Raw genomic sequence first — 19,937 nt, 5'->3', positions numbered from 1 at the left:
ACACGCTAGCAAAGTACTGCTCAAATTTCTCCAAGCTAGGCTTCAATAGTACGAGAACTTCCAGATGCTCAAGCTGGATTTAGAAAAGGCAGAGGAACTAGAAATCAAATTTCCAACATCCATTGGATCATAGAAAAAGCAAGAGAATTTCAGATAAACGTCTACTTCTGCTTCATTGATTATACTAAAGCCTTTGAATGTGTGAATCACAACAAACTGTGGAAAATTCTTCAAGAGATGAGAATACCAGACCACCTTACCTACCTCCTGTGAAACCCGTATGCAAGTCAAGAAGCTATAGTTAGAACTGGACATGGAACAATGGACTGGTTCCAAATTGGGAAAGGAGTACATCAGGCTATTTACTGTCACCCTGCTTATTTAACTTATATGCAGAGTACATCATGTGAAATGCTGGGCTGGATGAAGCACAAGCTGTAAGTAATCAAGATTGCTGGGAGAAATATCAATAACCTCAGATATGCAGATGACACTACCCTTATGGCAGAAAGCGAAGAAGAACTAAAGAGCCTCCTGATGAAAGTTAGAAGAGTGAAAAGCTTGGCTTCAAATTCAACATTCAAAAAATGAAGATCATGGCATCTAGTCCCCTCACTTCATGGCAAATAGATGGGGAAACAGTGGAAAGAGTGACAGACTTTATTTTCTTGGGCTCCAAAATCACTGCAGATGGTGACTGTAGCAACAAAATTAAAACACACTTGTTCCTTGGAAGAAAAGCTATGACAAACCTAGACAGCATATTGAAAAGCAGAGACATTACTTTGCTGACAAATGTCCATCAAGTCAAAGCTATGGTTTTTCCAGTAGTCATGTATGGGTGTGAGAGTTGGACCATAATGAATGCTGAGTGCTGAAGAATTGATGCTTTTGAACTGTGGTGTTGGAGAAGACACTTGAGAGTCCCTTTGACAGCAAAGAAATCAAACTAGTCGATCCTTAAAGATGTCAGTACTGAATATTCATTGGTATGACTGATGCTGAAGCTAAAGCTTCAATACTTTGGCCACCTGTTGTGAAGAAGGGACTCATTAGAAAAGACTCTGATGCGGGGCAAGATTGAAGGCAAGAGAAGGGAATGACAGAGGATGAGATGGTTGGATGCATCATCAACTCGATGGACATGAGTTTGAGTATGTTCCAGGAGTTGGTGATGGACAGGGAAGCCTGGTGTGCTGTAGTCTGTGGGGTCACAAAGAGTCGAACATGACTGAGTGACTGAACTGAACTAAAGAAAGAGTTTACTGGCAGGCAATGAGATTATCAGAGGAACAATGCTTTGAACGAAAGGGAAAGCAGTACTAAAAGGGCATTAAATTGCAAAAGCCTTCCTGGACGGTAGACACTCTGACCAAATGGTTCAGGTACAGGCTTGGATATTCTCTTTTTTCTCTTCACAATAAAAAAATTGCAGTTGAAACAACAGATGGGCATCAAGAAATAGCCACATGGTTTGGCACAAAAGGGTGAGTGTAATGTACTGGGTAAAAACAATGTATGAACAATTGATTCAACAGCTGTGAATCATAGAGACACACAGGATAAATGCCTTGAGTCAGCTTTATGGCATCACAGCTGAGTAGTCATGTGGCTACTAGAGACTTAAAAACTTGGGAATTTTTCAAGAATTCTCGCTACAGTACCCTTTCCACCTCTCATTTAATCCATCACCCACGCTAGGGATTCTGCTTCTTAAATACCTTGCCAGTCCATCACTTCTTCCCATTTTTACTGCTGCTCCCATAGTCTGAGCCATCATCACTTACCTTTTACAACTACAATAACCTCAACAAACATTTGCTAGGTGCCTAGTGTATGTCAGATATAGTGTGTGTCAGATATTAGATGCATTTACTGGCTGTTTATATGTCCTAGATCCTATGTAGAGATCAGCCTGTAATCAGGGCTTTCAAGTAAGCTCAGGTAAAATAACAATTCCAAAACCTTGTGATTCAAGCTCCCAGAAATGAGAAATGTAGGATTTTGAAAGATAGAAACTAATGGAGAAGAAAGGTCATCTTTTTAATGTTTTTAGATAAACCTTCTACAAATTACCATGTACAAATAACCATATGGAAGAGCTGACTCATGTGCCCCAAAATATAATTTTATAAATTTCATAAGTTAAAGGAAGAATAAAGGTGGCTTTGGGCTGAACTTTCACCATCTCTTAAGCATATCATATTCATTTGCCTCCAAATATGATTTAATCTAAGCCATTCCAAAACAAAATACTGCATTGTTTTTGTCAACTATTGCTACTTTCTTTTTCTGCAATAGGTTTATGTTGATAAGTAAAAATAAATCAGTGAATAAAATACAAGTTTCAAGTTGATGCTCATTCAATACTGTTTCTGCAGATGGCAAACTATACTGTTACTATGAATTCAGAGATGAAAAAGACAAGATCCTCTCCTTCAAGAACCCACCTAGTACATGGGGAAATAGTACACATAATTAGGAAGCAGTGAGATTAGTGCCTGGTAGCTCCAAGGAAGATGCTATTCGTTTATCCTGAGACATTCCAGAGATAGTGACCTTTTAGTTAGAATGAGAAGATTTTCAAGCTAATTATCAGTATCTGAAGGTGGTTGAGGACAGACTCTCAAATGTATCCATCTGTTCATTCATGAATTGGTTTGTTTAGTTTACATTGGTTATTGCTTGTCTACTGTATGTCAAGCACCAAGACAAATGTAAAAATGAACAAAATAGCTTCTACCCTCAAGAGGCTTAGAGTCTAGGAAAAAAACGACTTAAAAAATAGTAACTTTAATGAAGTGTGGTAGGTGCCATGATACCGATTCATGCAAGTTTTCATAGCATTTGGTTGGTGCCAATCTAGTGAAAGATATGTCAGGACATCACAGAAATTTCTGCCATGATTATTTTCTCCTATTAAAATAAAAGGATTCATAAGTACGGATTCTTATTCTGAAGTGAATAACCAATATAGCTGTCTCCAACATCTGTCTCCAGGGAGTTTGTTCAATTTATATCTCTCTCCCTAGTTCATAGTTGAATGTCTAGAGCACATTAAATACTCAATAGATAATTATTGATTAATGGAGTAAATTTGAGTCAGAAAGAGGAAATCATAAACCTTATGGGTAAAACTTGACTATTAATATTTTGGAGAAATGAGGGAAATATATTTTTTCGAACAAATTTGGAGGTTTCTATCCTGTACTGCAATTAGTATACAATTTTAAAAATCTATATTATAGAACTATGTTTCAAATGTGAGTGTAAGCCTTGCACTGTCAGGATTGTGTTCTGGTCCAGTTCTGCCATTCCAAATGTGTGTGACAATGGGAACTATCTGCCCCTTTCTGAATCCAGTTCTTTATTTGTTAAATGTTAATAAAAATCTGTCTTATATACCTTATGGATTAAATGATATAATGCATATGCATGTCTTATGTAAACTTTTTTAAAGCATTGTATAATTATAAAATATAATCATAATTAAATTTCTAAGCTTTAAATATTTTAAGAATGCCTTCCAAGGCTGGTGGTTAAGCAGTTGGTTTTTTGTTTTCCTGTTTTTCTCTAGTGCAGTGCCTGGAGATGACCACCAAGCGGAAAATCATTGGCCGTCTGGTGCCGTGCCGATGTTTCCGAGGTGAAGAAGAAATCATCTCAGTTTTAGATTACTCCCACTGCAGCCTTCAGCAGGTGCCAAAGGAGGTTTTTAACTTTGAACGGACATTAGAGGAGCTTTACCTAGATGCCAATCAAATTGAAGAGCTACCAAAGGTAATTTTTGACAACCTAAAACACATACTTTAAATGAGTATTTCATAGCTCCAAAGACTTGGCATAATGATAATGCTAACTATAGCCTTCTACCTAGGTAATTGACAAATCATTCAAGTTAGCATAACTTTTCCCAATAGTTTTATCACCTTTTAATGCCATTCCATTTGCAACTTCTTGTGATATGTTAATAACCATGGAAATCATTACTTTATGGGATATGCATTTTTTTTTTAATTTAAGATGCTTTTCAAGAAAATACAGATTGGTGAGTTGAGATCAATAGCTTATATTTAGAAAAGAAAGAGAAAATATAGTACTCTCTATTCCAGAAGTGAAAATTTGAATATTGTATGTTAAGGTAACATTGTTTTAAAGCCTTAAATTATATGTTAAGTCTAAGAAATGCTTTTAAACATACACATACACACAAAAAATCAAGAATACTGTTATGGAAAACATTCTGTTGTTTCTGGAATTTGAAATCTTTGATTACAACAAATATCACTGAGTTTATATGGCATATAACTTATAAATATCATGTAGCTAAAAAAATTTAACTAATATCAATTTTGTATACACATAAACACACACTGACTATGACCAGGAAAGATTGGAGACATTAGCTGAAGCAGACAAGGCCACACAGCAGAAAGATAAAATGTAAAGCACCAGATCCTATTGTTCACCTAAATAAGTGACTCGGATTAAGTAGTTGGCATGGCATCTACCTGTGAAGAACTTACGTGATAGCTCAGAGAGAAAAAAATGTCATGCAATACATTTCTATTGCTGATGCTAAAAAATGCATATTAAATATTCAAGAACCAGAAAAAAAATCCTCCATCACAAAGTGAAAGTTGCTCAGTGACTCTTTGCAACCCCATGGTCTATACAGTCCATGGAATTCTACAGGCCAGAATACAGGAGTGGGTAGCCTTTCCCTTCTCCAGGGGATCTTCCCAACCCAGGGATCAAACCCAGGTCTCCCACATTGCTGGCAGATTCTTTACCAGCTGAGCCACAAGGGAAGCCCAGGAATCCTGGAGTGGGTAGCCTATCCCTTCTCCAGCAGATCTTCCTGACCCAGGAATCAAACCAGGGTCTCCTGCATTGCAGGTGGATTCTTTACCAACTGAGCTATGAGAGAAGCCCTGCATCATAAAAGCTAACTTAATTATCGAAAGCAGAATAAAGTGTTCTGATCAAAAGAATTTTTGAAAATTACCTTCGTTTAGGATGATGGATTATGGTGTTTATATAATATTTCAGAGACAGGAGCTATTTAATATATACTTCAAAGCAAATATTCTTCATTTTTGATAACCTAAATGTATAGTGTCATCTTGAATCTTTGCCCAGGAGGGCTGGGTCAGGCCTAAAAAAAATTTTTCCATATGGATTGACATCCACATTGCACGTAACTAGAGACAGGACTAAAATGAGCTGTATCTTCTACCAGGCTATAAACTACTTGAGGGCAGAGGAAGCATCTTATTCATTTTTGCTTCCCTGTACAGGAGGATGCATGGTGACTTTTACATAATGAATACTCAATTTATATGTTGCCACCGCTAGATGAAATGATGCAGAGAACTTCATGTGCTATAGGACTTCATTGGCAAAACTATATAAAGTTAAACAATTCATAAATGTGGTATTTAGCTCTAGTTTAAGAAATTAAACACGATTTTTTTTGTTTGTTTGTTTGTTTTGGGTCAGGTCCATTTAGAATTTCCAGATGAAATAAAGGACATCCAGTAAAATTTAAATTTTAAACTACTAAACAAGCCATTTTTTAGTATAATTATACCCCAAATATTGCATTAGATATACTTATGCTAAAACTAAATAGTTAGTTATTTATTTGAAAGTAAAATTTAACTGGCTATCCTGTATATTTATTTGCTATATCTGGCAGTTCTAAGGCAATCCAGATATTTAAAATCTTTTTCTAGGTCCGTGCAACAGTCTCTAAGACAAATAGCCAGCACAAGGTCAATTGATCAAATACATACTCATTTAATATCTACTCAACTAAACAGTAGTTGAAACTTCAGTGAATTACAAGAGAAATCAGTCTCATTCCTTGCTCTCAAGGGTCTGACAACCTAATCACAGACAAAACTGAAGCATTAGAGGTGAATGCACAATGACAGATAATCAGAGCCAAAGAACCAAGTCCTGTGGTAGAGCTTATGTCCAGAGAAGAGTACTACTGTTGGAGGGGGGAGAGGAGGGCTTGACCAAAAAGCACAGAAGCAAAAACTAAGATGGAATATATGGAGAAGGGGAGGAGAGGAGCAGCAAAACTGTGAAGGGTCTGGAGCTGCAGGTGCAGGTGGGAGAGTGCTGACATATGTAGGTAGAGGAGGAGAGCAGAAAGAACTCAGATTATGAAAGGTCTTGAGACCCACACAGCAGGATTTGACTTCATACATCAGACAGATAATGCTGTTGGAGAGTTTTACATATCAAGTCACTAGGAGCTTAATGAGGAGAGCTTGCATTAACAATAAAGAAAAATAATACAAGTGAGTCAAGGACTTTAATAACACTTTTCTGTTGTATTAGAATTTAGGAGAAATGGTTATCTTTTGTTATTAGTATGCTTTACATATTTCAAAGATTTTACACATAATCTTTCAGGGTTTCTTTGGCTCTCAAAGCTCAATATTATTACTTTCCTAAAACAACCCTGTAGATTAGTTTCTTCTAAAGCATCTAATATTGAGATATGATCTAAATTATTTGATTTCACAATCTGATCATAATAATGCCTGTATATATTTCTATATGATTGAAAAATAGGTAAATTAAGAAATAAAAGGGCTGGCATATCAATTAGGGTCCACTGAAAAAGTGAAAGTGTTAGTCACTCAGTTGTATCAGACTCTTTGCGACCCCATGGACCATAGCCCGCCAGGCTCCTCTGTCCATGGAATTCTCCAAGCAAGGATACTGGAGTGGGTTGCCATTTCCTTCCCCAGGGGATCTTCCTGACCCAGGGATTGAACCCAGGCCTCCCGCACTGCAGGCAGGTTGTTTACTGTCTGAGCTACCTTATGTGTTTTAATTAATAGAAACCACAATCCAAACTGACCTAACAAGACATAGGCTTGATTGGCTCACATAAGTGGAAAATGCATTTCAGGACACGCTCCAGCCTTGGTATGTTTCTATTTGCTTTATGTGGGAATAACTTTTCCTGAGGCTGGCTTTCCCTAAGGGGGCAGGATGGCTACAGCGATTCTAGTGTTCACTTCCACATCCTCCAAAAATAGAAATATTTGGCTTCTGAAAACATTCTCTTTTTCTAAGAAGGACAAGAAGTAGCTCCTCCAGAATTCCTCGGTTCCCTTGTCCTTAGATCTCACTGGAGTTAATTGTGTCACATGTTCATTGTTGACCCAGTCCTTTTGCCATGGGATCCACTATGCAAGAAAAATAGGATTACTCTGATTGGGTTCAACAGTGATGGGCCACCTCTGTGGAGCTGTGGTTACTGGCAGCAATACAAGAGAAAGAGGTAGGAAGACTGGAGGGGAGATTACCACAATGTACACTACAAACAAAATGCTATAAAATCACTGTTTTATGAAGAACAGTTCATCTTCATCAAAGTTTGTAAGGACTTGTAGGCAAAATATTGAGTCCTTAGGAGATTTAAAGTTTTCAAAGTTAGATTAAATATAGTATTTTTTACTTGCTCTTAGTTTACTGTTTTTCTGGTACTATTTTGACATTGTTACCATTATGATTTCAGATTTGTTGAGTAATGAGATAACCATTTGTATTCTCGATATTACATTATGGCAAAAATTACCTTTTATAATTTTTTTATTATCTTCATTCTGATATTTTATACTGAGAGTGTTCTAGCTGGCCATGAATATCTAAGTTCTTATGCAACAGGTAGAGAACAGAATCAAGGTTAATGGCATTAGGAAAAGAATGTCAAGAGTGTGTCAGAAAAGACGCAAAAATAGATATGAAAGAATAAGAAGTCTTTTGATGAGAAATAGTTCAATCTGTGTTGCTTGAAAGGTAAAAATATAAAAATGACATGCCTTTCACACAGTGATAGAAACCCACACAGCTTATAATTTAGTGCTGCTTTACTTGTTATTTGGAATTGGAAGCTTAAAATTATACAAAGTACAAGAACATCACAGATGTATATTATAAATGAAGTAGTGTGGAAAGCCAAATGTGAAAAAAGTGCAATAAAGAAAAAAACTACAAAGAAACTTCTTGAAATTGAAGAGAAACTTTGAAAAAGATAATAGAAATAATTTTTGTAAAGTCAATATGAACCAAAATTGAAGGACACAGAGTGAATTTGGTAGAAGAGGTCAATTTATCTTTATATGAAAGAAAGGTGAAAGTGAAAGGTGCTCAGTTGTGTCTGACTCTTTGTGACCCCATGGGCTTTATAGACCATGGAATTCTCCAGGCCAGAATACTGGAGTGGGAAGTCTTTCCCTTCTGCAGGGCACCTTCCCAACCCAGGGATTAAACCCAGGTCTCCTGCATGGAGGCGGATCCTTTACCAGTTGAACCACCAATGAAGCTTGAGTACTAGAGCAGTTAGCCTATCCCTTCTCTAGGGGATCTTCCAGACCCAGGAATTGAACCAGGGTCTCCTGCATTGCAGGTGGATTCTTTATCAGCTGAGCTACTAGGGAAGCCCTTATATGCAAGAGGATGGGACTAAATTTGAAATACTGTACTTACTAAATTTTCTCCATTTAAACTATCCAGAATTATTTTAGAGATTAATAACCTTGGCTTTGGACTCAGACAAACCTGGTATCAAAACCTAGCACTGCTAATTGGTTGAGAAGGTATTTCATTTTCTGAAAACCTCAGTCTCTTCATTAGCAAAACTGGGAAAATTATAGCATCAATTCCTAGGTTAGACAGACAGATATATATATATATATATATATATATATATACACACACATATGTACATAGGTAGATATATAAGTAGGTAGGGTGCTTGGTGTGATAATGTTTATGGAGCACTTAGAATAAAAAAAAATCAATAATTGGCATTTATCATTCTTATACCACAGAGAAAGAAAATTTTCCATATTAACTACCCTGGGTAGAATAGTAAGATTTCAAAATAGTTCTGCATATTAAACTCTCCATCAAAAAATGTTGTGGCATGTCTTCATTTCTAACTGAAATCTCCAAAGACAGCTTCTAGAAAAACAATCTTCTGTCCACAGTGGTGTTCAGTTGCTAAGTTGTGCCCAATTCTTTGTGACCCCCACGAACTGCAGCATACCAGGCTTCCCTGTCCTTCACTATCTCCCAGAGTTTGTTCAAACTCATGTCCATTGAGTTAGTGATGCCATCTGACCATCGCATCCTCTGTCCATAATGAGTGAAAGGTTATTTACCCAAATAGCTACACCAAGTGCATATGTAATAGACAATACCACCAGTTCCCTAGAGAATTTCCTTGACTCACAGAATCATGTTATGACATTTTGCAGTAAGTGCACCTTTGGAGATTATTTTATTTAAGCCCTTAATTATTATAATAAGCAAATCAAGGTCAGAAAAGGTAATTAACTTTTCTTAGGCCACATGGGATGTTAAATTTCTATCCAAAATTAAAATCAAAGACTGTGTTATAGTTAAGATAGAATCAATTATGCTATAGTAACAAGTCAAAAATGTATACCTGAAATTTTTCTTTGTGCCCCATGTTGTGTTGGCAGGGACCACTGATCTCTAAGAAGCTATAGCTGATAACTAGTCCAATTTTCCACACAGTGCAGAAATGTCTGTTATTTCCTTTTTAGAACAGTCATCCAACATCTTCATGAACCTTTCTATGGTGGAAGAAGCCACTCACTTAAGAATCAGACCATTATATTCTCAGAAATGTCTGGTTCTTTGCAAATTCTGCAATATGTTAATGATGGAGATCCATTCACCTGTCTATCCATCTAAAACTTGGCTAGGCACTCAGAGTGCTGCTAACATTATGAAGGAGTGCCTTCTCTAGATAAAGAACTATGCTTCTGGAATTACTGCCTTAATCTTCAAAACATTTTAAAGGATTTTGTATACATTGGTTTAGAGTTCTGTTTTCCAAGATGAGTTTCCAAGTTTCTCAAACCACTTTTCAAGGATATGCTTCCCAGATGCTTCATTATCTTAATGATATTTCGTCCATTGTATTCAGATTATTGTTCTTAAGCTGAGAGATGCTAGGGGAAAAAAAAAGTTCCATATCAACAGTTGCTTCTTCTGGGAAGGAAACAAACATTGGGAAGCCAGGCAAGGGCTGGCAAGGCTACCAATAAACATATGGATGGTGCTCATTACTCTATCTTGGTCACTCATGCAAGGCTATAAGGCTGAGAAATTGATTATCCAGTATAAAGCAGACATGAGTTTATCAAACAGGTATGTTTTAGACGGGTGAAAATTTTGGCATAGCTTGGATCCAGTCACTGGCTGTGACATGAAAGGTATCTTCACTGACTCTTTAAAAAAATAAATGAGCAATAAAAACACACCTGAATCATGCCTGCAGGTAAAATAGACCTCCAAGTGAATGACCAAAGAATGGGTTTTGACAACAGTGCTGGAACTGTTTCGGCTGAGCCTACACGTAAAAGTCAGGCAAGCTCTCTGGCCAAAGACGGCCCCTTCTCTTTCCCCTGCCAGTGCTGCTCTTCCTCATGGCCTCCTGCTTCATTTCCTTCATGTCTGTGCTCAAACATCACCTTACCAGAGAATCTTTACCGGTGTTATTCTTAGACAAAATAACAATGCCCACCACCACCGTTTACTTCCCTCAACAAAACCTTAGGCTTAATTGTATCTCTATAAGATTTCTAGTACAGTTCAATCCTGTTAACCAGTAGTAAAACACTGCTGAAATACTGTATCATTGTTGTAAAAAGTCCCCATAACTTCCTCTGAAACAATGTATATTATCTTGCAAAGAGTAAGACCTTTGACAGCAGCCAGAGGTGAGGACTGGAAATGTTGGCACATATCTGGATCAGTTCAGTTCAGTTCAGTTGCTCAGTCATATTAGACTCTTTGCGACCCCATGAATCACAGTACACCAGGCCTCCCTGTCCATCACCAACTCCCGGAGTTCACCCAAACTCAAGTCCATCGAGTCGGTGATGCCATCCAGCCATCTCATCCTCTGTCATCCCCTTCTCCTCCTGCCTCCAATCCCTCCCAGCATCAGAGTATTCTCCAGTGAGTCAACTCTTCACATGAGGTGGCCAAAATATTGGAGTTTCAGCTTTAGCATCATTCACTCCAAAGAACACCCAGGACTGATCTCCTTTAGAATGTACTGGTTGGATCTCCTTGCCGTCCAAGGAATTCTCAAGAGTCTTCTCCAACACCACAGTTCAAAAGCATCAATTCTTCGGTGCTCAGCCTTCTTCACAGTCCAAATTTCACATGGCTACAGGAAAAACCATAGCCTTGACTAGACGGACTTTTGTTGGCAAAGTAATGTCTTTGCTTTTGAATGTGCTGTCTAGGTTGGTCATAACTTTCCTTTCAAGGAGTAAGCATCTTTTAATTTCATGGCTGCAATCACCATCTGCAGTGATTTTGGAGCCCAAAAAATATCTGCATAGAACATAGAAAATAAAACTCTCTCATTGAATTTGTTGGTTGTTGTTTTCATTTTTAATGCTGACTTAGGAGGTGGAAGTGAGGTAGGATAATTTTCGAGGCTCCTCCATAATCCACTACCTAATACAGTACACTCTGCATTTATTTTTACTTTTAACTCTAAGCACTTCATCCATGTAAAATAGAACTTTCACATAATATTTTCTCAAGTTAATAAAACTGCTCTCTGACTCTAGAAGTGTTATAGGAGCAATGTCAAGGAATATACTTTAATATCTATGGCAGTAGAGGGTGGAATAGTTTCTCTAAAATCCCTTTCAAGCTTAACTTGTGATTCACTCATTTGAGATTCCTTTGAAATAGATTAAAATGATAAACAATGGAAGGAAGTATTCTGAAAAGTAGAGTAGTGACTGTAGTTACTGATTGTTATCTCAGAAGTAATACAGTAAATGTAGAGTTCTGAATGGAGAAGACCTAGTTTTAACACAATTTCTGGCAGAAATTCGTCGGGTTACTTTGAGCATCTTATTTAACCCCTTTGAATCTTGGCTTCCTCATCTGCATTAGATTCTAACAAATTTATTTCTTCCCATCTCCTGGGATTGCAGTAAGCACCAAACATATAAAGTACATGAAAGCATGATAAGAACAGCAAAGTGTTCTTGAGCTAAGAGCAATGGCTTATTTTGATAAGAAAGAGCATATGTTTAGTGAAGTTGATTTGCTTTTTAATATAAATTCATATAAACTGTATTATGATAACAAAAAATTTATTCAACAAAAGCCTATGCATTTACTACTTAGTATGTGTATACAGTTGTGTCAGTTATGGTTGTCTTTTTTTTTTAATTTTAGGCCATAAAAAACAACTGGTCATTTTAGGTAAAGACCAAAGTCCATTCAAAATGTATCTCAGGTCCCAAATCAATAAGAGCCTGAAGAACTTTACATGAAAAAAAAAAAAAAGGTAGAAACCAAGGGATCTGAATTTCTGCATAGAATTCACAGTGCATTGACCATACAAACCAAACACTGCCGCTTTTGTGAGAAACGTACTTCAAACCCCCCATATAAACCGTGGCAGACATCTCTTAAGAAGCTGACATCTCTTAAGATTCAAATTCCAGATGCCTCCAAATTATTAAACAGTGAAAAATGCCTTTAAAAAGAAGGTTGAGGTTCTAGTGGGAAAAGAATGGATTTTGGATAAGCAAAAAAAGTTTCCTCTAATATTCTACATATCATATATCTGCAATTTTATTGATTCTTTCTTCTTTTAATTCACTCATATCTGCTAATTAGAATTAGGGAGCCTGAAGCCCTGTTTTTCTTAAGCCTTTAAATAAAATTGTTTGAAATCAAGGGCACTAGCTTATTTTGTGAGAAGTCTAATGACACCAAAGAAGCCAAAGAAGACATGTTTTAGGGGGACAAATTCTGAATTGTTTATTCATAATTATGATTTGTTTATCAAAACAAATGATCATTGATTTATTTTCTTCAACTCAAGAGGACTCTTTCAAAGTAAAAAAAAAAACCTACTTGTTTCAGTATAGTTAAGCAATTGTCATGTGTAAAAATGTGAAAAACTTTGCTCTAGATCAAACACAGGCTAAATTAACACATGCAGGATATAAAAACTGCTACCTGTTTAATAAATTGCCTAATTTTTTTTTAAAAAATTTCACAGTAACGGGTAATTGCCTAAGTGTGTGTCTTGCAGAAACACAATCTATAACTGTAGCATGTTATATAAGTAGCACCACCTGTATTTATGGAGGGCTCTCTGAAAATTCAATAAAAATTTTAGAAATTACCTTTTTCAACTCTCTCAGTCCCTTAAAGATATTCAGTGTGCATAGTGTGTGTTATTCTGTCCGCCAGTTCCAAAGGTATAGAATTTATCTGAATACAATAAAGCCATATCTGAAATAGAACTGTCACATGAGTGGTACATAAATAATCAAAGTTTGAATCTGTTTAACCTCTTGCCTGAAGCATCTTTATCCAAATCTGTTCTTTCACCTACAATTACTTTAGCATTCAAATGCATTGGCTTTTTCTTTTAATAAATAAACAACATAGATGGACTCTTGCGGGGCCCAAAGGAAAGCAAGACAAAGGATAAATTTGTAAAAACCAAAACAGAACAAAGCCCTGTGTATATGTGGAAATTTGTAGATAATTTTTTGTTACTCAGATTTCTAGTATTGTTTAAAATGTTTTATTGTTTCAACGGTGTATAGTCTTCAGTTCAGTTCAGTTCAGTCTCTCAGTCATGTCCAACTCTTTGCGACCCCATGAACCACAGCACGCCAGGCCATTGGCCAACTCCCAGAGTCCATTGCCAACTCCCAGAGTCCACCCAAACCCATGTCCATTGAGTCGATGATGCCATCCAACCATCTCATCCTCTGCCGTCCCCTTCTCCTCCTGCCCTCAATCTTTCCCAGCATCAGGGTCTTTTCCAATGAGTCAGCTCTTCGCATCAGGTGGCCAAAGTATTGGAGTTTCAGCTTCAACATCAGTCCTTCCAATGAACACCCAGGACAGATCTCCTTCAGAATGGACTGGTTGGATCTCCTTGCAGTGCAAGGGACTCTCAAGATTCTTCTCCAACACTATAGTCTAAGCAACCCTCTATTATGTGTATTAGTGAGAAACTGGGACTTCTGTAGTACTCCAGTCAGTTTTTGAGATGTTTTATCTTGTAACTGGAAAATTACTCACCCCATCATTTATTGGTAATCTTTACACAAATATCAGATCACACTGAAATTTAAATGCAATTGAAAAATTTATTGATTTTACTGCCTATTTTTGGGAAATGGTATTAAAAAAACAAATTTTAGATAAAATATAAGCATTGATTAGTTCATGTACTCAACAAACAATTTATGAGTACCAATTACATGCAGACAACTGTTGTAGAAGCTGGAGATACATTATTGAGGAAGACCAATAAGTTCCTATTCTCACAAAGCCTTTGTTGTTCAGTCACTAGGTTGTGTCCGACTGTTTGTGACCCCATGGACAGCAGCTCACCAGGCTCCTCTGTCCTTCACTATCTCCTGAAGTTTGCTCACATTCATGTCCATTGAGCTGGTGATGCTGTCTAACCATCTCATCCTTTGTTGCCCCCTTTATCTTTTGCCTTCAGTTTTCCCCAGCATCAGGGTCTTTTCCAATAAGTCAGCTCTTCACATCAGGTGGCCAAAACATTGGAGCTTCAGCATCAGTCCTTCCAATGAATATTCAGGGTTGATTTCCCTTAGAATTGATTGGTTTGATCTTGCAGTCCAAGGGACCCTTGAGAATCTTCTCTAGCCTCACAATTCGATAGCATCCATTCTTTAGTGCTTAGCCTTCTTTTTGGTTCAACTCTCGCATCCATACATGACTTTTGGAAAAACCATAGCTTTGACTAGACAGACCTTTGTCTTCAATGTCTCTGCTTTTTAATATACTCTCAAGGTTTGTCATAGTTTTTCTTCCAAGGAGCAAGCATCTTTTAATTTTGTGGCTGCAGTCACAATCCACAGTGATTTTGGAGCCCAAGAAAATAAAATCTGCCACTGTTTCCATTTTTTCCCATATGTTTGCCATGAAGTGATGAGATTGGATGCCATGATCATAGTTTTTATAAGATTGAGTTTCAAGTCAGCTTTCTTACTTGCCTCTTACACCTCATCAAGAAGCTTTAGTTCCTGTCTTCACTGTCTGCCATTGGAGTAGTATCATCTGCTTATCTGAAGTTGTTGATATTTCTCCCAATGATCTTGATTCCAACTTGTCATTCATCTAGCCTGGCATTCTGCATGATGTATTCTGCATGTAAGTTAAATAAACAGGGTGAAAATAGTCAGTCTTGTCACAAAACTTCCTTTGCTGCAAAAAGAGAATAGAAATAATTTTTAAGAGAAAATGTTATATAATGGCAGGTATCATGATGAAAATAAAGCAGAGAAATTGCTTAGATTAAGAGGACAGTAATGCCTCTCAGATGACAGTGAAGAATCAACCAGGTAGATTTTAGGTAGAGCCTTCCAGACAGAGGAAATACACCAAGGTAGAAATAAGTGAGGGCTTCCCAGGTGGCACAATGGTAAAAGAACCCATCTGCCAGTACAGGAATCACTGGAGACATGGGTTTGAACCCTGGGTCAGGAAGATCCCCTGAAGGAGGAAATGGCAACCCACTCCAGTATTCTTGCCTGGAAAATCCCATGGACAGAGGAGTCTGGTGGCTACAGTCCATGGGATCACAACAGAGTCAGACATAACTGAGCAACTAGCATTAGTGTAGAAAAAGCAAAGCATTTCAGATTATGCTCTTTAGGTAAAGTTAATAGAGTTTGCTAGCAGAATGGGTTTGGGAGATAAGAGAGTAAAGCCTGAAAAGAGATTTAGAAAGAGTTACCATTGACAGATTAAGAAAGCAAGAAGAGAAAATGTTGCTATGGATACAGGAAGAAACCATGTGCTATTGTCATGGAAGCTAATAACAGAAGTTGTTTTAAGAGATGACAGAAGAGGGACTGTTGTATTTGCTTGCTAGTATATGAGTAATTGGCAACCTTGCTATGGGCGGAAACCCAGTGAAGTGGATTGAAGAAACAATGGTGTGTGTGTGTATATACACACATACTGTTCTATGAGGTTTTGCATTGAGGGAAAGCAGAGAAATGAGACAAGTTAGAGGAAAGTTTGAGGTCAAAATAAGTTTTGTTTGTTTGTTTTAATATCAATTGTATTAAAGCACATTTGTACACTAATGAGTGAAAAAAATGGCTTACAGCTCAACATTCAGATAACTAAGATCATGGTATCCGGTCCCATCACTTCCTGGCAGATGGGGAAAGAGTGGAAACAGTGGAAACAGTGGCTGACTTTATTTTTCTGGGCTCCAAAATCACTGCAGATAGTGACTGCAGCCATGAAATTAAAAGATGCTTACTCCTTGGAAGGAAAGTTATGACCAACCTAGACATCATATTAGAAAGCAGAGACATTACTTTGCCAACAACGGTCCATCTAATCAAGGCTATGGTTTTTCCAGTGGTCATGTATGGATGTGAGAGTTGGACTATAAAGAAAGCTGAGCACTGAAGAATTGATGCTTTTGAACTGTGGTGTTGGAGAAGACTCTTGAGAGTCCCCTGGACTGCAAGGAGATCCAACCAGTCCATTCTGAAGGAAATCGGTCCTGGGTGTTCATTGGAAGGACTGATGTTGAAGCTGAAACTCCAATACTTTGGCCACCTGATGCGAAGAGCTGACTCATTGGAAAAGACCCTGATGCTGGGAAAGATTGAGGGCAGGAGGAGAAGGGGATGACAGAGGATGAGATGGTTGGATGGCATCACAGACTCAATGGAAATGAGTTTGGGTAGACTCCGGGAGTTGGTGATGGACAGGGAGGCCTGGCAAGCTGCGGTTCATGGGGTCGCAAAGAGTCAGACACGACTGGGTAACTCAACTGAACTGAACTGTACACTAATGAGAATAAATTAGAAGAAAGAGGGAGAAACTAAATGAAGGAAATTGGTGGGATAATTATAAGACCAAAGTCCTGAAGGCAAGAGGACACAGAATTCACAGAATGCATAAAAGGGTCCCTTTTGAGAGGAATAGGAGCATTACATTTATTTTAATAAGAGAAAAGAAAGAAAATATGGGTACAGATGATGATGGTTGATAGGACTTAAGAGGCAAGATAGATATAGAAATCTTTAAATGATAGTGGCCTCAGTATGTTAAACACTGGAATAGATGAGTCAAGAAAATGGCAAATGGCAATCTTGTTGTGAACTGAGAGGGTGAGAAAAGGTGTATAAAGCTTACGGTTATACAGGAATATAATTTACAAAAGAATTAAGGTTCTTAAATGTATAAATTACCTGTATTTTGTGAAGTCTTTCTTGAAGTAGCAGGTAGTTGAGAAACAGATGCCAAGGCCAAGTTCTTCTAAACACTTATTAGTTCACATGCCTGGACCAGAGAATTAGCAGTAGAAAAAGAAGAAAAATTAAAAAAAAAAAAAAAATAGACAGATGGAAGAGCTAAGGAAAGAGCAGAAGACAGGAGATGCAACATTTCTTGAGCATCTACTTTGTGCTAGGCTCTTCATATGCAGTAGCTCTTTTGTCCTTTAGATTAACTCTGACAAATAGGTTTTGTTATCCTCACTTTAAGCCCAAGGATACTGAAGTACAATGGAATTATAAGAATTTACTAAAGGTATACAAGACAAGAAAATGGTGAAGTCCATAGAGTAGAAACTTAGGCTCATGTTACCCCAAATACCACATCCTTTCCACTTGACTAATCTGAAAGAATACCTTTCTTCTTACACCTTCCTTCCTAGCATTTGACTAGACTGGAGGATAAACAGGAAGGAGAAATCAAGGATGATAAAATTTCTATCCATGAAAACCAGAAAAATTATACTATTAAAATATGTTGGAAGGGGCTATTGTGTACAAAAACATGACAGATTCTGTTTTAAATGCAAAATGTGAGCTATCAGCTGAGCATTCTCATAAAGATGCCAAAAGAAAGATCCAAAGCTGAGCCTCATCAGAGCATGACTGGAAATACAGACCCATCTTTCAACCAGACATCAGAAATAAGTAGCCATGTTTTGTTTGGCCTATTTTTGAAAACTAGTTAGAGCCAACTTGTAGAATATTAACTTTTACAAAAAAGTACAAAACCTTTGCTTGCATTTTTTTTTTAAAAAAAGGAAGATCTGGTGCTGCCCGTGTGCTCAACGGGTAACAATTAGGTGGCACTTAGTATTTTGCGTCCCTGTATTCCTTTGATGAAGCAAACCTAGGTTGCCATAAATCCCACCCAGGCTGCCCCTAGCAATGAAGTTACCCATCTAGCTTTTCTAGGAAATTGAGTTTCCATCCTAATATATATTGGATTGGCCAAAATGTTCATTTGGGCTCTTCAGTAATGTTATAGAAAAACCCAAATGAATATTTTGACCAACCTCTGTATTTATTCATTTTTTCACGAAAAAACATCCACTATGTGCCAGATACTTGCTAGTGACTGGGAAAATAATGATTGGACAGAATTATGCACATTTAGCAAGAAAAGTAAACACTGAACATGTAATTATTTCAAATATTGTGTATGCGTCTATTATAATGGGTGAGGAAACATTCAATGGAGTGTCCCCCTGAATATTATTACAACTAAGACACTGATAAGTCAGGAACTGGAAGTAAAGTACTTCTTAAATACATAGTGCAAAAGAAACCATGGGAGAAATGAGGCTGGAGAAATTATAAAGGCCTTCCATGCTAAGACACATGGTTTGAATTTTATACTGAAATGTATGGATATTGACTTAAATTTTTATTTAGGTAGCAGGAAGATCAGATATGTATTTTAAAAGATAGTTCTAGCTATCTGTTTAGAAAGATAGTTCTAGCTGCACTAAGAATAGAGTTCAAGGGTTAAATCCAGAGGTGAGGAGACCAGTTAGGCAGAGCTTGCAGAGGAATCTGTGAAAGATGACCATAGCCTGACCCAGGGCAGTGGCCCTGACGATTACACAAAGAATACAGATTGGAGAAGGTTTGGGGAGGCAACTTTCCTGAAGTTGGTCATGTCTTTGATCTCTTGATTTCTGGGTAGGAAGCAAAAAACCTGGTAACTCCTAGATTTCTATTAGAAGATGTGGGAATAAATGCAAAGAAAGAAGGTCTGAGATCCAGAGAACCAGAACCCAAGTCAGCAAAGTAGCAACTTAGCCTCTGTGGAAGTCATGTATATATCACAGTGACAGAGCAATCTACCCACACTGGAGCTGGCTGTTCTAGAGGCAGGAGTGAGGTCCTCCAGAATAAAATGTGGACCTACCAAAATCTGATATGCTGTAGCATTTCGAAATACAACTGTTGGGCATTTGACAGAGTTATTTGTATAGTTGAAAATAATTAAAGATATATGCGCAGAAAACCAAGCAAATAAAAAGTGAAGAAACATCAGGGGAAAAAGAAAACTTTTCTACAAATACAATGTAAACAGTATAAAACAAACACAATGTGTGGACAAATATTACTGATTTAGCCAAAAATTCAGATGTGAGTATATTGGGAAGATGAGGAAACAGAAAGAGAGGGATGGTGGTTGTGGTGGTGCAAATGACATGACTTTTCAATTGCAATATGTGAAATAAATAGGCAGTATCTACAATTGATAAACAAGAAACTAAAATGCATGTGTATTCTCTAGAAATATAGAGGGAAACACAAGAAACTACAGCTTTAAAAGTTGAACTATTTTTAGAAAAGGGATGATACAATGGAAATGAGAGAACAATGAATTGATATAATGCTTTTATAAAATAGATATTAATTTCAAAAAAATAAAGAGAAAAAAGAGAATTTTGCTGGAATAGAGGAAGCACCAGGAGTTAACCTTTTGGTAGCTGTGACCAAATCTGACCATATTATGGTAATTTCCTTTGAAAATGATCCATAGGACACATTGATAAATAT

General features: G+C 37.2%; 1 protein-coding gene across 1 annotated transcript in view; it reads left to right on the top strand.

The window, feature by feature from the left end:
- LRRC7 (leucine rich repeat containing 7) overlaps positions 1 to 19,937 on the top strand; it is a 492,466-nt gene that overhangs the window by 99,438 nt on the left and 373,091 nt on the right. Inside the window, exon 2 of the mRNA XM_052637059.1 lies at positions 3,578 to 3,780. Within this exon, the coding sequence (XP_052493019.1) occupies positions 3,578 to 3,780 (203 nt within the window). The remainder of the gene's footprint in view (positions 1 to 3,577; positions 3,781 to 19,937) is intronic.

This window comes from Budorcas taxicolor, chromosome 3 (assembly GCF_023091745.1).
Source record: "Budorcas taxicolor isolate Tak-1 chromosome 3, Takin1.1, whole genome shotgun sequence".
NCBI classification, from domain to species: domain Eukaryota; kingdom Metazoa; phylum Chordata; class Mammalia; order Artiodactyla; family Bovidae; genus Budorcas; species Budorcas taxicolor.
Note: the sequence above shows the minus strand (reverse complement) of the source record. Positions and strands in the feature narration are given on the sequence as shown.